General features: G+C 30.6%; 2 protein-coding genes across 2 annotated transcripts; both read right to left on the bottom strand.

The window, feature by feature from the left end:
- Positions 1–860: 860 nt before the first annotated feature.
- Positions 861–13904, bottom strand: LOC143921676 (pickpocket protein 11-like). Its single transcript, XM_077445029.1, has 12 exons — positions 13710–13904; positions 11068–11220; positions 10381–10487; positions 9079–9247; positions 8853–8998; positions 7418–7496; positions 7066–7345; positions 6762–6815; positions 6071–6206; positions 5755–5858; positions 5634–5669; positions 861–892 (listed from the first exon to the last, which is right to left on the bottom strand). Exons 1-12 carry the CDS (start codon positions 13902–13904, stop codon positions 861–863), a joined length of 1491 nt encoding a protein of 496 aa, XP_077301155.1.
- Positions 13905–16418: 2514 nt separating this feature from the next.
- LOC143921675 (pickpocket protein 28-like) lies at positions 16419–20001 on the bottom strand. Its single transcript, XM_077445028.1, has 11 exons — positions 19819–20001; positions 19618–19724; positions 19381–19549; positions 18611–18756; positions 18489–18548; positions 18322–18400; positions 17971–18250; positions 17842–17895; positions 17616–17727; positions 17311–17347; positions 16419–16481 (listed from the first exon to the last, which is right to left on the bottom strand). Exons 1-11 carry the CDS (start codon positions 19999–20001, stop codon positions 16419–16421), a joined length of 1290 nt encoding a protein of 429 aa, XP_077301154.1.
- Between the last annotated feature and the right edge of the window lie 205 nt (positions 20002–20206).

Below are 20206 nucleotides of genomic sequence, written 5' to 3'. Positions count from 1 at the left end.
AATAGTTGTGCATTACCAACACAGTCGTCTCACTCGCCCTGCCCCCATAAATCTATTGGAAAGTATTTCTGTAGTTCTGCTGGTCAGACTTGTATATTTGTGCCATGTATCGGTGCTACTGCCCAGACCTTGTTTTTCACCATGGGAAAATTATGCCACAGAACAGATTTAGGGTACAAAAAAATGGCCGACGTTATACATAGCTTTTTTTAGTAATATTTTTGTAAACGTGAACTCTAACTGACTCAGCCCGGTCGACCCCCTACGACGACTTCACAGTGGAAATTCATTGATGACATCAACGCGTCCTGCTTCATCTGTTTGTGCCTTTAGGGCGAAATCACACAGGTATTTTTTAGATAACTTTACACATGTGAAAAAAATGTGGCATGCCTTGCACATACGCATGACACGCCCAGCACACATCTTCCCAAAATCACCCCCTGTAGTGTTTTCGGCAAAATTTAATATTTTTTTATCGATAACAGTGTATCCCATATTTGAATAAATGTAGGAGAACCACCACAGCGGGGAGCCAAGCACACGACGTGCCGTTCTTCCCTGTATGATTTCGCCCTTAGTCTTGTCTGCCAACCAATTATTCGGTGAATATTAACCTTTAGAAGTGTGCAAATCTGTTTTTCAAACCTCTGCTACAAAAATCACTTAAATATCACCCCTATCGGTACTCGACTAAAAATTGGATAAGTTCGAATGTATGAAGGTTAAGTAGGAACATAATAGCAATGTACTTACAATAGAAGACTTTTTAGATCTAGGCATCTTAGCGGTGCCATATATGGCCACCATGCTCGATCTAGAACATCGACGATATTAAAAGCTCACTTCATGCGTTTTTGCTATTTGATTGGCGAATGTTTGCCTTCCATTTCTGAATGTACAATGGTTAATTGAAACAATTCAAAAATAGTGAGTTGATTTGTATGCTCGCGTCGTCAATCATCTAGAGTGCTAGTCATTACGTATTCCCAAATGAGTTTTGATAATTATAACACTTTCACTGTGGATTGTTATTAAAAAGTTTTACCGAAATATATACATACATATGTACATATTATACATAAGTGGTTTAGAAACCTTTTTAAAAATATTGATCCGTCAATATGAAAAGGGTTTACAAATTTATGAATATAATAGTCATGTATGAGAATAGAAAGTGACATATAATTCAAACATACAGTTTTCCACTTTAAAAACATGTCTTTGACATTGAAATGAGTAATTGAAATAGTAATAAGAAAACATAATTCTAACATGGCAAAAACTCTACAATACATTTATGACAATCTTTTAGAAAGTATTTTATTGAATTCTACAATTATTGTATACTAGTGTTGTGCCCGATGTAATATCATCGCATGGGTTATGGCATATTACGTTATTAAATAATAAAAAATTCGGGTGTGACCAACCCATGACTTTATCTATGTATTTGAGGAATATAAGAAGGTTACAAAACAAAATTCGATATTGAACTAATAACTATGATAGCGATACAAATTGAGCGCAAATATATGCAAATACTTGCACAAGACAAAATTTCTACTTCCGGTTGGCGGATTTTGTTCAAATTTTTTTAATTATTTAAAATCAGTATAATTATTTTACACATTTAATATCAAGATGATAAAAATAATTTAAAAGGTCAAAATAAAATAATGAAATATTGTTTTAAAAATAAATACTACTTCCGGTTTACGAATTCAGACCAAAACGTTACCAAATCTAAGTTAGTACATAAACAACACAAAAATAAATTTTCAGCTTAATACGTTCAGGAGTGTGGACAGGATCCAGGCGACAACATTTTTGACCTTTCTATTAGGAGAAAATCCCACTTCCGGTTCATTAAATTTGATGGTTTTATTTTTTATTTTTACTTAAAATCACTATCTTTATTATACACAATAAATATCAAGACGCTTAAAATAATTTGAAAGGTCAAAATAAAATAATGAAAAAATAATGAAATATTGTTTTTAAAAAAAATACTACTTCCGGTTTACGAATTCTGACTAAAACGTTACCAAATCTAAGTTAGTACATAAACAACACAAATATAAATTTTCAGCTTAATACGTTCAGGGGTGTGGACAGGATCCAGGTGACAACATTTTTGACCTTTCTAATAGGAGAAAATCCCACTTCCGGTTCATTAAATTTGATGGTTTTATTTTTTATTTTTACTTAAAACCACTATCTCTATTATACACAATAAATATCAAGAAGCTGAAAATAATTTAAAAGGTCAAAATAAAATAATGAAAAAATAATGAAATATTGTTTTTAAAAAAATACTACTTCCGGTTTACGAATTCTGACCAAAACGTTACCAAATCTAAGTTAGTACATAAAGAATATAAATATAAATTTTCAGCTTAATACGTTTAGCGGTGTGGTCAGGATCCAGGCGACAACATTTTTGACCTTCCTTCCGGATGCTTCCGGAAGGGAAAAATCCCACTTCCGGTTTATTAAATTTAGTGATTTTTTTTTATTTTAATCACATTGATACATGAATTATACTTGAATTTTTTCGTGAAGACCACACATGTTTAGGGGTCGAAAAAAATAGTGGAAGACAAATCGAACAAGAGTAAACTGCCACTTCCGGTCGACGGACGCTTACCAAATTATATACATAACTTGGTATTGAGCTTAAACTGATCGATATGAAATTTCAGTTCGATAAATCAAAAGGCTTTTGAGAAAAACATAAAAAACCTCGATTCTCTAGAGTAAAAGTACTACTTCCGGTTCAAATAAAAATATTTAAAAAATATAAAATTATAAAAATTATTATTTCTAGTACATGTAAAAAAAATTCAGTCCGATTCAGGTAGTAGTTTGGGAGAAAATCGAATTCAAAAACTTAAAAAAAAGAGGACACCTATAAGGGGAGGTACCATTTCCGGTCAACTTAAAAATTTGAAAAAAATTTACGTAGTGTCTATAAGAATTTCATTAACCGATACTAAGTTTCGGTTCGATAGGACTAACGGTGTTGAAAAAATCCCCAAAGTACACAGACACACACAGACACACACACAGACACACACACAGACACACATACAGACACACACACATTTTTTCTAGATCATTAAAACGTGATCAGTAATCGATTCTGAGTTCGAATCAGTCAAAATCTCGAGTTCGAATTTTCGCATGATCACAAAACTTCATCTATTGTTACTACGTACATAGATAAAGTAAAAATTAAAACAAATGTGTCGGTCCTGTGTTCGATCCGCACCTACGCAATACATTTTAAATATATTTATATTTAATTGTTTTTTATGAAAAAAAAATGGTACAAGCTACCTACCTACCTACATACAATATAAAACAAGAATAAAAAAAATAATTAATTAAATAAATTTTCAATAGATGGCGCTAAATGCCCTGGGACTATTGCCCTAGAGGAAAAATTGGTAGCAAACAGTATATATAGAAGTTTTTTCTTGGTCTGTTATTATATTAGTAAATTTTGTTGGCAGAGTTTTAACTGTGACTATTATAGTACGGCGAGCGTTATCGCATACACACTTACACACACACAGAATAGCGCCATTATATTGTATATAAATTCAACATCTAAATGTAAATATTATATAATATATGCACATAAGGTATGTAGGTATGTATATACTAACATACAATAACCGTAGAATTTATTTACATAGAAACTACGATATTATAGAAGTTACATAGATTTATGTAAATCTTACGCTGATAACCACAAATATTTGCTAAATCAAATCGATTCGTTACGAATATCATATCGAATTTTTTCATATCCCAGGCAAAATAGCCCAAAACAATGAAAAAAAATTAAAAACCTAATGTATTAATATTTATTTATTTATTTAAAGTTTGGACCGTTGTAGCATTACAGGAATTCCTAATGCGCCACAATGGTCAAAAATATAACAGAAAAGACAAGAAACAAAATAATAAATTAGACATAACAAAAACAAAACATATATATACACAAACAACTAAAAATAATAATAATTATTATTATATATCGTTATAATATAGCATAAGGAATGCCTTGCACCTACAGCCAGTTTCAATAAATATGTAAGAAACAACTAAAAATACAAAACATCCCTGTAAGGCCCAAATGGGAGAGAGTTAATCAAAATTTCACTCATAAATCACAATCAATCATGAAAACAATGATGAGCGCAGACTACCAGATAAATAGGTTAGAGTAATTTCCGACAATTTACGCTCACTAAGGTGGAAAATATCACATTCAGTCTCGGCAGCAACGATTTCATTAAGAAGTCGGATAGCTCTTGGAATAGGAGCCATTCGAAAAAGGACTGTGCGGGCAGGAGGTACAGCCAGCAAATGATGATGTCTACCACGCACATAGTGATTAGGGACATAAAGCCCCAACTGCTCCAGCAACAACGGGCATGACGTATTACCACGTAAGAGCAGGAGAACGAAACGAATTAATGAGAAGTTTCTCCGAAGTTCAAGGGAATTATACCCAAGCATGCCCAAAAGAAAAGGATTGGGGTAGAGATATGGGTAATACCCATATTATTTCCTATATAGGAAACGAAGAAATGCTTTTTGCACTTTCTCAATCATCAGAGAGTAATTTGCTTCATGCGGATTCCACACAATCGCATTATACTCTAGCTTACTTCTCACAAGCGAATTGAAAAGCAAGCGAGAAGACAAAGGATTGGAGAATAATCTTGCATATCTCAAAACAAATCCAAGTCGACGAAAGGAAACGTCAGCGACTTTTTTAATATGGTTGTGAAAGGTGAGCTGAGGATCAAAAGTGATACCCAAATCGACAATAGATTCCACACGCTTCAACAAGACGGATCTAATGGAATATCCGTGACAATAGAGTGAATGTGCACGTCCATAGCTCATAATTGCACATTTGTTTAAATTAAGTTCAAGGCCTAAACTAGAACTGAACTCCAAGACAGCGTTAATATCAGCTTGAAGGAGAGAGGCTTGCCTCTCATCCTTGACAGCAAAAAATAATTTAACGTCGTCAGCAAACAAGAGACATGATGCATTACATAAAACTCTAGGGAGGTTATTAATAAGAATTGTAAATAGTAATGGGCCTAAAGTGGACCCCTGAGTAACACCAGATCGAGTAAAAAATGAAGGAGATTCATAAAGACCATATCGAACAAATTGCTTCCTATCACTAAGATAAGAAGCAAAGAGTTTAAGAAGACGCGTTGAAAAACCCACTTCAGCTAACCTGATCAAAAGAGCGTCATTATTGACTTGATCAAAGGCTAATATAAATATAATGTATTGGGTCCGAATGAGTAAATATTTAAAAACGCTTTTGATATTTTTAGATTTTAATCAGTTTAATACTTCAAAATTTGCATTAATATGTATACATTCATATATGTAAGTGAAGTGTGCTTAAATATACTACAACAAAAAATACATTGAGCTATATCTTTCTATGAAAGATCAATCGACATATTCAAATACAATTGATTTTTTTTTGTTTGTGATCTTTTTATGGACTCTTCGTAATTTTTTCAACCTTTTTTTGGCGTATTTAAATAGAAAAAAAGCAATGATTTCCATAAAACTGAGAATTGAACCTCCAATCCCTAGACTCATAAGTCCACCGTAGTATCCTAAAACAAAACAGTTCAATTTCATATCAATACAAGACTCAATAGAAATATCATATATATGTACATACAAAATAAAAGGTAGTACCAAAAGCATCATTCCACTGCATGAATACATCGAGATTGAATTGACTGCAAGTCATTCGTAGATAATATACAGATAAAGTAGTGAAATCCGTTGTATTCGCGCGTCTAAAATTGTTTGTTTATTTTTTTATCAATAGATTAAAGGCAAAGGTAACTGAGCTAACAAAAATTAGGGAATTTCTCATGGGGCTGCCATTCGCCACGTTTTTGGAATACTTTTCCATGATATGAGCATTTAATATATACATATGTATATGTACACTAGGAAAGTCTCGCCTTCGTGTTAACTCAGTAAGTAATAAGTATACTGTTCTTACTCAAAAAAACTGTGAAAAGTTGAATGAGATACTTTTCCACGTTTACGATTAAGGTCATAAAATCGATCTGTGCATTCTGGTTTACAATTACAATTTAAACCTTCCGAAAAATTCGTCGCCAAGCTGAAGAAAGCCACTTAAATCGAATTCATATCATATTAGTCAAGAGATAAATTATTTTAATAAAAAATGAAACTTGAAACATATGTATGTGTATAATAAATGGTTAACAGATTATTGCGCAAATTGCGATCGCGCGCACGACAATTGTTGCCACAAAAATCGTGAATACGGAATATCTGGCACTCGAGTTCTCGTTAGTGTGATCGCGAGGGTAGCTTTCAATTGATGGAGTTTCTGGGTGCCAGATGTTGCGTGATCGAGATTTTATGCGTGAGATCGCTTTTTGCGGAATAATCACTGAACCATAATAAATATGTATATACATCAGTGACATATTCATGCTTTTTTTCTCGTCCTTATGGGCTGTGGGCTGCAGACCTCCCAGTATATTACACATGTATGCTATTTTTTACATATGTTTGAATTTGGTCATCGGTATGATCAACGAGCCACTACAGACCAATTAATCTCTGCAACCTCCCCCCCCCCCCACTTTGAATTCTCACGAGCTGCCACTGATGTACATACATATGTTTCAAGTTCGAATACGCTAATAAATGAATAATACTTTTATTCCTGTGTAAACATTTATTGTCAGCTAGATTACATTTACGACGATCATCTGTATAAAATAAACCAGAATTAAAACATTACATATAATTTTCTCATACATATTTATTTGAAACTTCCAGACTTCGAATAAAATAAACATCTTAGTACAATGCTTTATCTCACGGATGTTTTCCTCTCCTCGATAAAAAGTCTACTAATGTACTGGAAAACAAGATTTATATACCTATAGGTAATCCAAGACGATTATTTTTTTTACCGCCGGCAATCTTTATCTTTGTGTGATATTAAATTACAATTACCTTTTCCAATCGGAAGATAGAAGAATGGAATGCATCCACAATGCTTGTACATCAGCAACGATCTACATTTAGACAAACAACTATTGTAGCTGTAAAAGGCTTGGGTAGTTCCTGCACCCTCGTTGTATAGGCAGTTGCGAATTTCTTCTGACAAGTATTGCACGTTTTTTGTACTCTCTATCAACCATGGTTTCATCCTTATTTCCATTGGTTCCCACGGTTGCAACACGGTGTACTTTGCTGAAGACTCTGGATAGTCAGTAGCATCGTTGATCAAAACCTACAAAATAATTTAATATTATTTATGGGTTTGTACTACCCAAGTATTCCAATAATTTTGTAGATTGGATACATTTCCTCCATAGTACGGTCGAACAGGAGACATGTAATCATCCGTTTCAAAATGCAATACAACAGTCATACCACCAAACCTAAAAATAAGGCCATTATCAGATCATATCATCATATGTATATACATATGTATAATATATTAATATCGCTAATCTGTCTGTCTGTCTGAGATAGCGCTCGCCGTACTATAACACTGTTCGACACTAAAAATGGTTCAGAGACGAGATATGACTTTTCTTGTAGATCTATGCTTAGTGAACACGAATCTGGTAATAAAAAATGTTGATTGGCTCGAGATTCGGAGATATATGTGTTTTTTAAATCGCGTGATTTTTCTGTATCTTCGTGTTGTTCGGTCGATGTCTCAAAATCTGTCAATTGCCTGTTCAAAATGAATATTGGAATCTATAGTCGGGTATTTTATCTTTCATTTGTAGTACTTTTCAGCTTTCAAATCTCTCTAAGTAATCGTCCAGTTCAAATCAAAAGTCAAAAGTACGTGTTTTCACTTGGGATTTTTTCCCACTGTTAATACTATTTTATATTGAGTATTTTCTATTGAAAGATATTTATTGGAATAGTGTTCTGGTCACAATATTTTTTGTTTTCGTTTAAAACGGTTAATTGGACGTGTGCTGAACTTTAAATCGGTAAAATTGCGAGCAAAAAGCTCGTACTAGTGTTTACTCGTATTTACACGAATCTGAATTGAATTAATACGGATAATATATTAAATTATCTTTATATGATAATTAAATAAAATTCCACTTAGAAAAATCATATTTTGACTATTCTTGTGGATTAATAACAAAAATTCTATTGATAACTGGCTTACCTCGATAAAATAAACGAATTTTGTTATTTGTCGAACAGTGTAATAGTCGTTTCGATTCGACATATATAAGTATGTACGCCACAGCTAAACCACTGCCAAAGCGTGTATACGAATACAATAAGAAAATAAAAAACTTCTATATATTCTAATTGCTACCAATGTTTCCTCTTGGCAGAGAATTTACCGCCATCTATTGAAAATTTATTTAATTAAATAATTTTTCTATTGGTTTTTTATATTGTTTACACATGTATATGTAGGTACATAGGTATGTAGTTTTTACCATTTTTTTTCAACAGGGAATATGTCGACACATTTCTTTTAATTTTTTTTATTTAATATCTTAATATGCTAACAGCCATGCGACGACATTTCATTGGGTATATTATATAATTAATATTTTACTTACGTTTGATACCCAGATAAGTAAATTTGTTCTTCTGGTTCATGAAAATCCACATCTGATCTGATATATAGTTACATACATACACTAACATATTCATACATATATGTATGTATATGTTGTACACTAACATATACATACATATATTATATTATATGAATTCATTAAGGTATTCAATGGAGTATTATAATATTATACTTATCGCCGAAGTGCTCTGGTCCTCTATAGTTAAAGCCACAGCAGAAGCCTTCACTAGTTCGAATCATTGTAAAATATTCTGAACAATTTACAGGGACTGATTGTAACATACAAAATTTTAAGAATTTCGAACAATCTTGCTGTACCTGAAGTTTAAAAATGAAAATCGATGTGAAATTTTTCCGTTAGTGTGGTTTAGTGTGTATGTATGATCATTTGAACATACCGTTCTCATGAGAACGTCAACTGTATAGTTATTATTTTCCAATATATCAAATATATCAGTGTGGTCTCTTCTTTTCTTCGGATAGTAATCATATGTTGAAAAAGTAATCAACGATGCCAGAGATCTTCCAAACGTTTCTATCTCTTGCTCTTCCACTTTATTTTCCAATCTATTTAATTATACATAAATAGAGACACGTATTTTGGGCATCTATTTTTGTCAATTTTAGCATTTTCATTTTGAATTTTAGCGTTTTAGGGCATTAAAAATGTTCAAATTTAGCGTCTATTTAGCATCTGTTCTTATGAAGAGTTTAATTTTAAATAATAAACAATTTCGATGAATTTTAATAAAATGTACATACATATGTATATATATACAATTTAAAGACAACACAACAATAAAAAATAATAGAAAAATTCAAAAATGTTTTTTAATTAAGATTACAAAGAAAAAAACATGAATATAAAAATACAAAGACAAAAATTATTTTTTGATATTTGTGCGACGATCGGTAACAATTATATTGTATTTACTAAAATACCTTTCAGCATCCACACTATTGACGGGACACCAAATAAAATTTAGAGCTGCACACCCAAACTCTTCATATTTAACTTTTGTCGCCATCAATAATAGCAATATATCCGGCGTGGATCCACTTTTTATACTCTCTATTAATTGTTTAAAAAAGTGCTGATATCCTTCCAAACATTGAGCCTCTGTTAATACATTAAACAATGGCAGGTTTCTAAAAAACAAATCTGTTTCTTTAACATTAATATTAGATTTTGTACCTGCCACAGATGGATTGAATAGTTTACTCAATTTTCGGAGGAATAGATTTGTCTCAATTAGTCTTGAATTCGAGTCTAGTTTTAAGACGCTTTTTTTAGCAGCCTTTCGGATACACAGCTCCAACTGTCTTCTTTTGTTTACAGTAGTAGACAAAAGCAGTTGCTTGGTTTCGACAGGAAAATCACCGTCTATGGTAAACTGCAAGCTCTGTTTTATCCACTCAATTTCTTCACATAATAAATGCGTAAAGGGATACGAAGACCCTTCTAAATTGTCTATTAATTTTATAAATTTTATGCAAATTTCACTTTTGTTTGTTATTTTTGTATTTTTTGTATTAATTATATTTTTTATAATTTAGCATCTATTAGCATCTACATATTCCGAATTTTAGCATCTATTGAGCATTTATGGCAAAATGCCCAAAATACGTGTCTCTAATTATAAATAATGAAATGAAATATTCCTTATAAGTATTACATATTATATAAAAAGTAACCTTACAGAAGTTTTTTGATGACTTGAAAATCTCTTCTGGACACTTTATTGTTATTGCAAATAGAAATGACAGGGAATGGTATTCTGCCTACTTGATAAGTACTAGATGCCACCTTAAATACGAGTATGTAACTTGTTTATTTATAATATTTGAATCGGTACAAGATATTGAAAGATATACTAAGGAACTATATGGAAGAATGAAAATGAATTGCAGAAGCTTCGGTGCAGTAGTGCAGTGTTTCTCAACTTTTTTTTGGACCGTGGTCCCCTTTTTCGTTTAATATTTTTCTCGAAAAAAAAGTACATGTATTTAAAATATTATATATTATATAAACTTAATTTTATAATTACAAATTTGAATATACATACTTAATATATTTTTTAAAGAAAATAAATAGTAAATTGAATAATTTTTATTTAGTGTGATCCTTGTGCCTGATGTAAACTAGCGACATTATTTATATTTGGTGCAAATTTTGTAGTTTTTACAACATCAAGATGGTTACGAGCTTTTGAGAGGAGATGCATAACTCGACTAAATCCAAATTCGACGAGATAATACATACATATGTATGTATGTAGGAAATACAGTGAAATATAAACTTGCTTTCTCCCAAAGCTGTGGAAATATAATATACTCGCTATTTCAGTGCCGATTAAAAAAATATTTTTATTTAGTTTTAATCTTACTTGTGCATTCATATTACTTGGTAAATCTATCAAACTTTCTTGCAATTCCATATTAATATCAATGGCATTCATACTAAATGGATCAATCACCCAATCTGGGATATTTAGATTTATAATATCATTAAATCTAATTTGCATATCCTCATGAAGCTGCTTCAAATGTTCAATATATATGTACATATGTAAAGATCATCATCTTGTATTTTATAAGAAATAGTAGCCAATGATGTGTTAACTCATGTCGTCCAATATTAATTTTTCAAAGATTGAGCTATCAAAAAGTAATAATTATATTTTTACACGTTATGAGTTTACAACAATTTCCTTGTTTAACAAATTAAATTTCTCAAATATATCGCATTTTGCACAAACCATCTCTTCCCCAATTTGCTCACTCATAAAAAACACAATACTGTTCCAAAGTATAACAACACGATTAGGACAATTACCCTTCGATAACCAACAAAATCCTCCTCGTTTTCCTCACATATTTGTCAAAAAGGGCGACCCCGAATCGTGCTTGATTCAATGAAATTTATTGTTTATATTATAATATTATGAGACCCATGTAAAAGCCTTCCCAACCTCATTTCAAAAATATTTGGCACAACTTTTTTCAGATACGCGATAAATCCTCGATATTTTCCAACCATTGAAACAGCCCCATCGGTTTGCACAAACTAGTATATTTTCTGAAATGCAAACGTATATTCAGTTTGATGAAAAATAAAAAAAAATTCTGGTGTGACCAACCCATGACTTTGTATGTATTTGTATGTATTTGAGGAATATAAGAAAGTCACAAAACAAAATTCTATATTGAACCGTAAAGACACATTCACACATATGTAAGGCAGCATTTTCGATACAAATTGAGCGCAAATGTATGGAAACTTACACAAGACAAAAGTTCTACTTCCGGATGTCAAAAAAATAAAAATAATTTAAAAGGTCAAAATAAAATAATGAAATATTGTTTAAAAAAAAAATACTACTTCCGGTTAACGAATTCTGACCAAAACCTTATCAGCTCTAAGCTAGTACTTAAAGAATACACGTATAAATTTTCAGCTTGATACGTTTAAGGGTGTGGACAGAGTAGTGGGCACAATATTTTTGACCTTTCTAAGAGGAAAAAATCCCACTTCCGGTTCATTAAATTTGGTGATTTTTTTTTTATTTTTACTTAAAATTACTATCTATATTATACACAATAAATATCAAGAAGATTAAAATAATTTAAAAGGTCAAAATAGCATAATGAAAAAGTAATGAAATATTGTTTAAAAAAAAATACTACTTCCGGTTTACGAATTCTGACCAAAAGGTTAGCAGCTCTAAGTTAGTATACACAGATACACAGACATTTTTTCTAGATCATGAAAATGTGATCAGTAATCGATTCCGAGTTCGAATCAGTCAAACTCTCGAGTTCGAATTTTCGCATGATCACAAAACTTCATCTATTGTTACTACGTACATAGATAAAGTTATGTACTTCTTTCGATATTATTTAAGATTACTTCAATATTATTCTTTCGATATTATTATATCTCGTTATGTCTCCCCAAACGTAGAAATTTGGTTTGTGCCTCTCTTGACAGGGTCTGGGCCTCCCAAGCAGAGTTGCCAGATTGCCAAAATCACAGATCGAGACATTCATTATTTCGATCGATGAAATTAAAAAGTTAAAGAAATAAGGAAGAAATTAAGAAAATATAGATACATCATTTTAATAAAATTATGTTATATTTATATAAAATAAAAAGTACATCTGTATACGGCTGTTTTATTAAAAGTATTTTTCTGAGCTCTTACTTGTTTCAAAATATGTTCGCCATCTTTGCTCGATATTTTTTTTCTTAAGTCATTATAATTTTATCGTCATCAAAATTTTACTTCATTAATTCAGTTTCTACGGTTTTTGATAATAATCTGTTTCTCTACTTTCTCCGGACTGCACTCATTAGACTAAATATTCTTTCGCAAATTGTATTGGATTGTGGAATTGAGAGGATGTGGACCACAATTTCCTACAAATGAATGATATTTAAAAATGTTATCCATTTCTCAAAAATTATTTTTTTAAGTTTACTTTAGTCATATTCAGTAAAAAATTGTCGAATAAACAGACATCTTCGTATAGAAGGTCAAAATCGCAAGTAACTGTTTTGTTAATCCTTTAATTGGCGAAAATTTGACTTTCATGTTTGGTTTTAACGACAAAACATAGGTATGATTGAAATTTGTTACTTTTGAAGTCGAAACATTTCTGTAAAAAAATTAAGCGAGCCACTTTAACTATCGTTAACTCTTTAACATACATTTCCTTTAACTCTTTAACGAGCCTCTTTAACATTTTAACGTACATTTTCGTACATATACAAATTTTATTGTCGGGATTTTTAGAGGCAATGCGGGATTCAGGATTTGTCTGCTGAACTCGGTACAGTCCCGTTCAAATAGTTTCAAGTAGTTAAATAAAATTTAATTTAAAAAATAGCTTAAGTCGTTTCAAAAAGTTTGGCAACCCTTCTTCGAAGGGGACCATGTGGACCCAGGTTGAGAAACGCTGCAGTAGTGTATGATTTATCGGTTAATTTATTTTATTTATATATAAATAACAATTAAGTAAAACTTACCGAAGTTATAGTATGCGTATTGAGAACAGTATCGTTAATCAAAATTGCTAGCCAAATACATAATCCGCAACTTATGATAACTGCCAAAGTCCATCCGATTCGATGTGATAGAGGTGTTTGTTTTTTGCTAGGATCGAAAATGTAATTGAAACCATTGATAGAACACTGGCTAAAATACAACTTTGCAGACTTCATGTCTCGTGAGTATCCGCAATCAATTCTGATATTGCACGTGTTTTATAGTGAAATTGATTTCTTACCATTACATCGATACGTTAATTAAAAAGCTTCGTAATTACACGAATGATTGTAATACATATCTAGTCAATAATTCAAAAACGAGCTTTCATCAGCAAATGTAAAATGAAGATAGTATATCTATACATAAGTACAACGCCTGGATTAAATGTAAATAAATATGTACATACATACATTAATGTACAATACAATCAGTGGTGTCATCCCAATTTCAGAACAATTGGTTTCCGATATATGTATATTTATATAATTAAATCCACAAAAAAGGTGATAAAAGCGATATCAAAGCGACCCATTGGTCTACTTTCAGCGGTTCACAAAGCTCTTCACAAAGGTTATTACAGAAAGGCTGAAGAATATCCTCGACGAGAAACAACCTATATAACAGGCAGGGTTTAGGGGAAAATTTCTGCACAATGGATCACCTCCAAGTAGTTGGCGAACTAATCGAGCGCGCCAACAAATACCAACGGCCATTGTGTCTAGGAATCGTCGATTATGAGAAAGCCTTCAACACACTTAGTCACAATGCAGTATTCAACGCCCTACAAACACAGAGAATGGTGGAACCTTATGTGGGGCTGTTAGCTGCAATATATAAGAACGCCATGGCTTAGGTTAATTTTTTTTCTGGTACAGATATATTTAGCATTGGAAAAGGAGTAAGGCAAGGAGACACGATATCTCCTAAACTATTCAATGCGTTGCTTGAGGGCGTGTTCAGGAACGTGGAATGGGACACAGCCGGAGTAAGCATCAACGGTCGCTTCTTGAGTCACCTTCGGTTCGCAGACGATATAGTTTTAATGGCTCGTGATCCAACTGACCTACATAACAGACTAGCATAGCTGGACAGAGAAAGTAGAAGAGTAGGATTAAACATTAACGTAGATATGACCAAACTAATGTTCAATAGTTATTTCATGCCTTTGAAAAAAATGTCGACTTTCGGCTTCCTTTGGGTATTTCCAGTTCTAGGCAATACATTTTATGACTTTTTACTCAGAAGGATATCGGGTGCAGCTGTGCAGTTCACATTTAATTGGTAATAGTTAATTTTGCTAGTGCATAACGGAAAAGATGGTCCTTCCTTATACCTGCTATGTATTCGACTACGAATAAAACAATATTAATTATAAATGTAATTAATATATTTAAAATTAATATATAAATAATTTTTTATTATTTAAAATTAATATATAAATTTTTAACAAAAATGACATGAATTTTTGATTTCAAACTATGGGTTTCCGGAAACTTTTGATTTTGATTTTTCCGGAAACTTTTAAAACAACGGGAATATAATACAACAGTGCTAATTGAACAGTGCTAAATTGATATAAACATTATAAAATAATATATATTTTAAACACTTTATTGGACATATTAAAAGGGTTTTTGCTAAAATAAGCATAGATATTAGTGTAGAACTACATACGTATGTAGGATTGGAATGACTGAGAATATTTTAAGTTGGTAGAACTCTGGCTGTCATTCGGGCACTCCGGCGATGGCCGAGCCTGAAGCTAGACATTAAAACGAGTTGGTAAAGGCTTTGACTTTGAATATCCTCCCGCACACATTCATGGATCCCATATGTATGTATGTACATATATACAAAAGGGTACACATTAGTGGTAGCTAATGTACATTTACATCATAATTGACTTTAAAATCTCTATAAACAAACATAAGGTTATCTCTCGTTTATCAATTATAATTATATCTTTAAATGGAATATTGCTTCTAAAATATAATGTTTAAATGATTTAATCAGTCCACAGTACTGGGTCAAAGCTATGTGAAAAATGTATTAAATTTTGTATGATGTCCTGTAAATGACTGAAAGAAACGAAACTATTGTTTATTCTAATGATCTTCATAAAGAAAATATACACATACATATGTGTATGACAAACGTAATTTTTATAAAGTTGAAAAAAAAGGTTTCTTAAGACAGCAACTTTATTTTCATTTTCAACATTATTTGTATTTTCATTTCAACAAAATTAAATTGATTGACAAAATGGTTTCCAAAGGAATGTAGGCTAAAACAGTTTTTGACTTGAAAGGTATTGATATGATGTGTTGATATAAGTGGATATATGTAAGATAAATAAGGTACAAATTTTATAATGGATGATGACTGTGTATAAAAACAAAATAAAATATAAAATGACTTATGATAGTGTTTTTATTCAATGAATTGGATTATACGTGATTGTTGACGTTTACGATATACTTTTTTTAATAGATATATGATGATTTCAAAAGAAGTAAGAATGGAACCTCCAATGAAAAAATTAACAATGCCACCATAGAAAGCTGAAAAAAAAAGTTTTACCCATTTAATTTAATTAAATCGTATTTTTGGATATAATAAATATTAAGAAATAATAAATATTATTACCTAAAGTATCGTTCCAATTCATAAAAATATCAGTGCGAAATTTAGAAGAGCTTATCTTGGGATAATAAACTGCCATCATTCCTATTTTCACTCTGTCTGATTTCCTTAAAACAATATGTAATTGAGGCAACATTTTCAATAAAAATACATGGTTTTAAATGTTTATTTTTTTTACAATGCAAGTACTGAATGTTAAATAATTGATACTAGGGGTTCCAAAAAACCACCCGAAAGAAAAAACCAGTTTTCGTTTTTTTACAAATAAAAAGCCGGCTAACCGGCTTTCACCGGTTTCAAAAAATTTAGATTTTTTTAAATTTTAAATTTTTATGTCGAAAAATAAATTGTTAATATATTATATTATGCAAAGAAATAATTGCTTATAAATTAAATTTAGTTATAACCATTATTAACTTTTATAAGATTATTATTATATATAATATTATTATTACAAATTTAAAATTTAATAATAAGATTTTATTTAAATTTAATATAAATTTTAATAATAAAATTTTATTTAAATTTAATATAAATTTTAATAATAAAATTTTATTTAAATTTAATATAAATTTTAATAATAAAATTTGTATTATATATCACAACCGTAAAGTGGCAGACCTTGAATATGCACAAATAATTAAATGATTTAAATTAGCTACTGTCAATAGTTTATGACCTGGTCTTCGTTCTTTACTAAATCTCAAAGCCAGAGAATATAATATATATCTAAATCTATTTTTTTTTGTTCAAATAAATATACGCCTAGTCCCCAAGAAAGTTTGGATTTACACATTTTTTTCGATCTTTCGTTGAAATTTGAAATTCATAATTGTTAATTTTGAGGAACAAAACATCAGTTAAAGAAAATCTTAAAAAGCCGGTTGATCGAGCCAAAAAAGCCGGTTTCCGCGTTTTTGAAAAATGGTAAAAAGCCGGTTTTTCAGTTTCGGTTTTAGCCGGCATGGAAGCCCTAAATTTATACAGTAACCAAGTAAACAGATTATATTTAAAGTTTTTTTTTGTAGGATTACGGTAATAAATTTTTTTTAATAGAATATTGTATACTGGTACTATAACAAATAAATTTATGTATGCGAAATTTCAAATACATTGAGTCGGTGTAAGTGGCTTGAAAATTGATTCCAAAAATACTTATATAAATAAATTCAATATCGTCAAGTAAAATAAGATCACAATGAAAACGGAAAAATTGATGATTAACTTTTTCAAATACATACTTTAAATATCCACTATAAAAGGCCGAATGATGTATTTTACTACTATGAGCAGACACTTTGTAAAAATAATCAGAGCATTGGTATTTACAATTGCAATTTAAACCAAATGATTCTTTAGATATAACGGTAAAGAAATATTCTGAAAATAAAAAGGACATATGTATGTATGTATGTATGTATAATTCGTTCTACATATGTAAGTGGCTAACAAAAAATACAGGCTTACCTTGATTTGAACGTAGACATTGATTATCAATTAATCTACACTTTCTTCTTAAGTCTTAAATTTGAAATAAGTAAATACATATCAATTATTTCCTCTTTGAATTATACAAAATTATACAATACTACACACCATATCCAAAGTCCGGATAATAAAATGGAATACAACCGCATCTTTCATAAATGGCTGATGCCCGACATCTTGTCATACAAGTTTGAAAGCTGTAAAATTCATCCATTGAGATGACTTCGTCAAACATCCAGCAATTTCGATCATCTTGGTCCAAATGTAATAAATCTGACGCACTTTCTACAAGAGCAGGTGTGACTTCAATTTTTATCAGTTGGTTATATTCAATAGTGATTGATTTTGATGTTATGTCGGGATAATCTATAGGACCACTGATCAATACCTAAAAAATGAAAAATGTCATGTTTTTTTTCACATGTACACATAATTTGATTAATAATAAATTAAACTGACAGATGATCCGTAAATAGGTTTTGTTGGTGATAAATAATCATTTTTGTCAACTTCAAAAACCACATTTATTCCTCCAAATCTAAAAAGTGATATTTTGGTATTATTTTATATACATGTGTGTATATAAAGTTTTATGTACACATTTTTACTCTCAAAGTAAGTCTCACATTTGATAGCCCCGTACGTAAAATGGTTCCCTTTTCACTTCAGAATTATTAGTATAGTCCCTGTAAAAAATGTTTTTGAAAAAACACTAATATTCACAAAATCTTAAAATTAAAAGTTTTACCCATCCAAAAGATGTTTTATTCCTTTGTAATTGAATGCGCAACAATATCCTTCACTAGTTTGTATCATTTCAAAGTATTGTGAACAGTTTATTGGTTTTGAACGCATGTAACATGCTACTAATAAGTTTTTACAATCTTGTTGTAACTGCAAAAAATTTGATTAATTTTTAATTAATATGTTATTACTACCACCTTACATACATTTTTTTTAAATTATAAAATGTAGTCATCCAATTCTCTTCAGGCTATGCTTTTTATGGTGCGTACACTCTAAGCCAAGGTTTCCCAAACTATGTTCCGTGGAACACTGATGTTCCACAGAACGTGAATATGTGTTCCGGGGAAATTTGGAATGGTTTAATACGCTGCAAGACATTTAAACATATTTTACTTCACATTGAAAGGTGAGTATTGATCAATATACACTGATGTTTATGACGTTTTATTTTTATATTTACTATTATGTGTTACCCAACATAAAAAAATACGTGTTCCGTTAAAATTTCCGGATTTGCGAAGTGTTCCATTGCAGAAAAAGTTTGGGAAACCTTGCTCTAAGTCAACGAAGGCAAAACTTAGTTGGGACCAGTAGCGTACAAAATATCGAAATAAAAATTAAATTAAATATCAAAATTAAGACTATTATTATTATATTAAAATTAAATTCAAATATCAAAACTACTGGGATAATCTACCGCACGGCCTTGACATTTGTATGTATGTACATATATGTGCATATTTGGAATATTGATACATAAAAATGTAGTACCTCCTTCATAAGAATGTCCACTGGATAATTGTACTTTTGCAATATATCGAAAATATGTTCATAAGTGTTGTTATTATACATGTGATAATCAAATGTAGAAAATGTGAGGAGAGAACTTAACGACTTTCCGAATGCATCAGCCTCTTCTTCAGACACGTTATTTTGTAATCTATTTTATATAAAACTAACTATTAGTCCATAAGTCAATATATTTCAAAAAAATATCGATTAACTCACAAAATATTCTTGAAATGTTGAAATTTGCTCTTGGAAACCTTATTCACATTGCAAATAGCGATGGATGGAAACGGTATTTTTGATATATCATATGTATGCGATACCACCTTTGAACAGAAATACATATGTACACACAGTGTTAGATGAATATATAAAATGTTTTTTATACATATTAATGGAATCCATATTATCATATGCTACCGAAGTAATTGTGTGATTGTTGTTGAATTTTCTTCTTATTACAATGCAAATCCAAACACATGCGATACAACTAGCAATTATTGTAATTGCCCAACCGATCCGGGTTAAACGATTATTCTTTTTATTATTTGTTCCTAAATATTGTAAACCATGGAAAGTGGACTTCAAACCTGTATCGGTCATACTTAATAATTTTATATAAAAATTCAGCTAAATGTCCGCCCGAAGTAAAGGCTCACAAAACACGGTGATTCCATTAAAATTATTGACTAATATGTGTATATAAAAATATATACTAATATGTGATATGTCTGATGAGGAAATTAAGTATTCTATTTTAACAAAAAAATAAAGCAATAACGTTTTTCAATAAAAAATTGAAAAACGT

This window comes from Arctopsyche grandis, chromosome 13 (assembly GCF_051622035.1).
Source record: "Arctopsyche grandis isolate Sample6627 chromosome 13, ASM5162203v2, whole genome shotgun sequence".
NCBI lineage: Eukaryota > Metazoa > Arthropoda > Insecta > Trichoptera > Hydropsychidae > Arctopsyche > Arctopsyche grandis.
The sequence above is the reverse complement of the archived record's forward strand: the minus strand, read 5'-3'. Positions and strand labels throughout refer to the sequence as shown.

What these genes read in the sequence shown, in the direction of transcription:
- LOC143921676 (XM_077445029.1), bottom strand. Translation starts at nt 13,904, where the DNA reads ATGAAGTCTGCAAAGTTGTATTTTAGCCAGTGTTCTATCAATGGTTTC. An exon ending in CTATCTTCCGATTGGAAAAG is followed by an intron (nt 6,816 to 7,065) that starts GTAATTGTAATT and finishes TATTTTATACAG; the next exon opens with ATGATCGTCGTAAATGTAAT. An exon ending in GCAGTGGAATGATGCTTTTG is followed by an intron (nt 5,670 to 5,754) that starts GTACTACCTTTT and finishes GTTTTGTTTTAG; the next exon opens with GATACTACGGTGGACTTATG.
- LOC143921675 (XM_077445028.1), bottom strand. Translation starts at nt 20,001, where the DNA reads ATGACCGATACAGGTTTGAAGTCCACTTTCCATGGTTTACAATATTTA. An exon ending in TACGTACGGGGCTATCAAAT is followed by an intron (nt 18,401 to 18,488) that starts GTGAGACTTACT and finishes ATCACTTTTTAG; the next exon opens with ATTTGGAGGAATAAATGTGG. An exon ending in TTATCCGGACTTTGGATATG is followed by an intron (nt 17,896 to 17,970) that starts GTGTGTAGTATT and finishes TTCAAATTTAAG; the next exon opens with ACTTAAGAAGAAAGTGTAGA.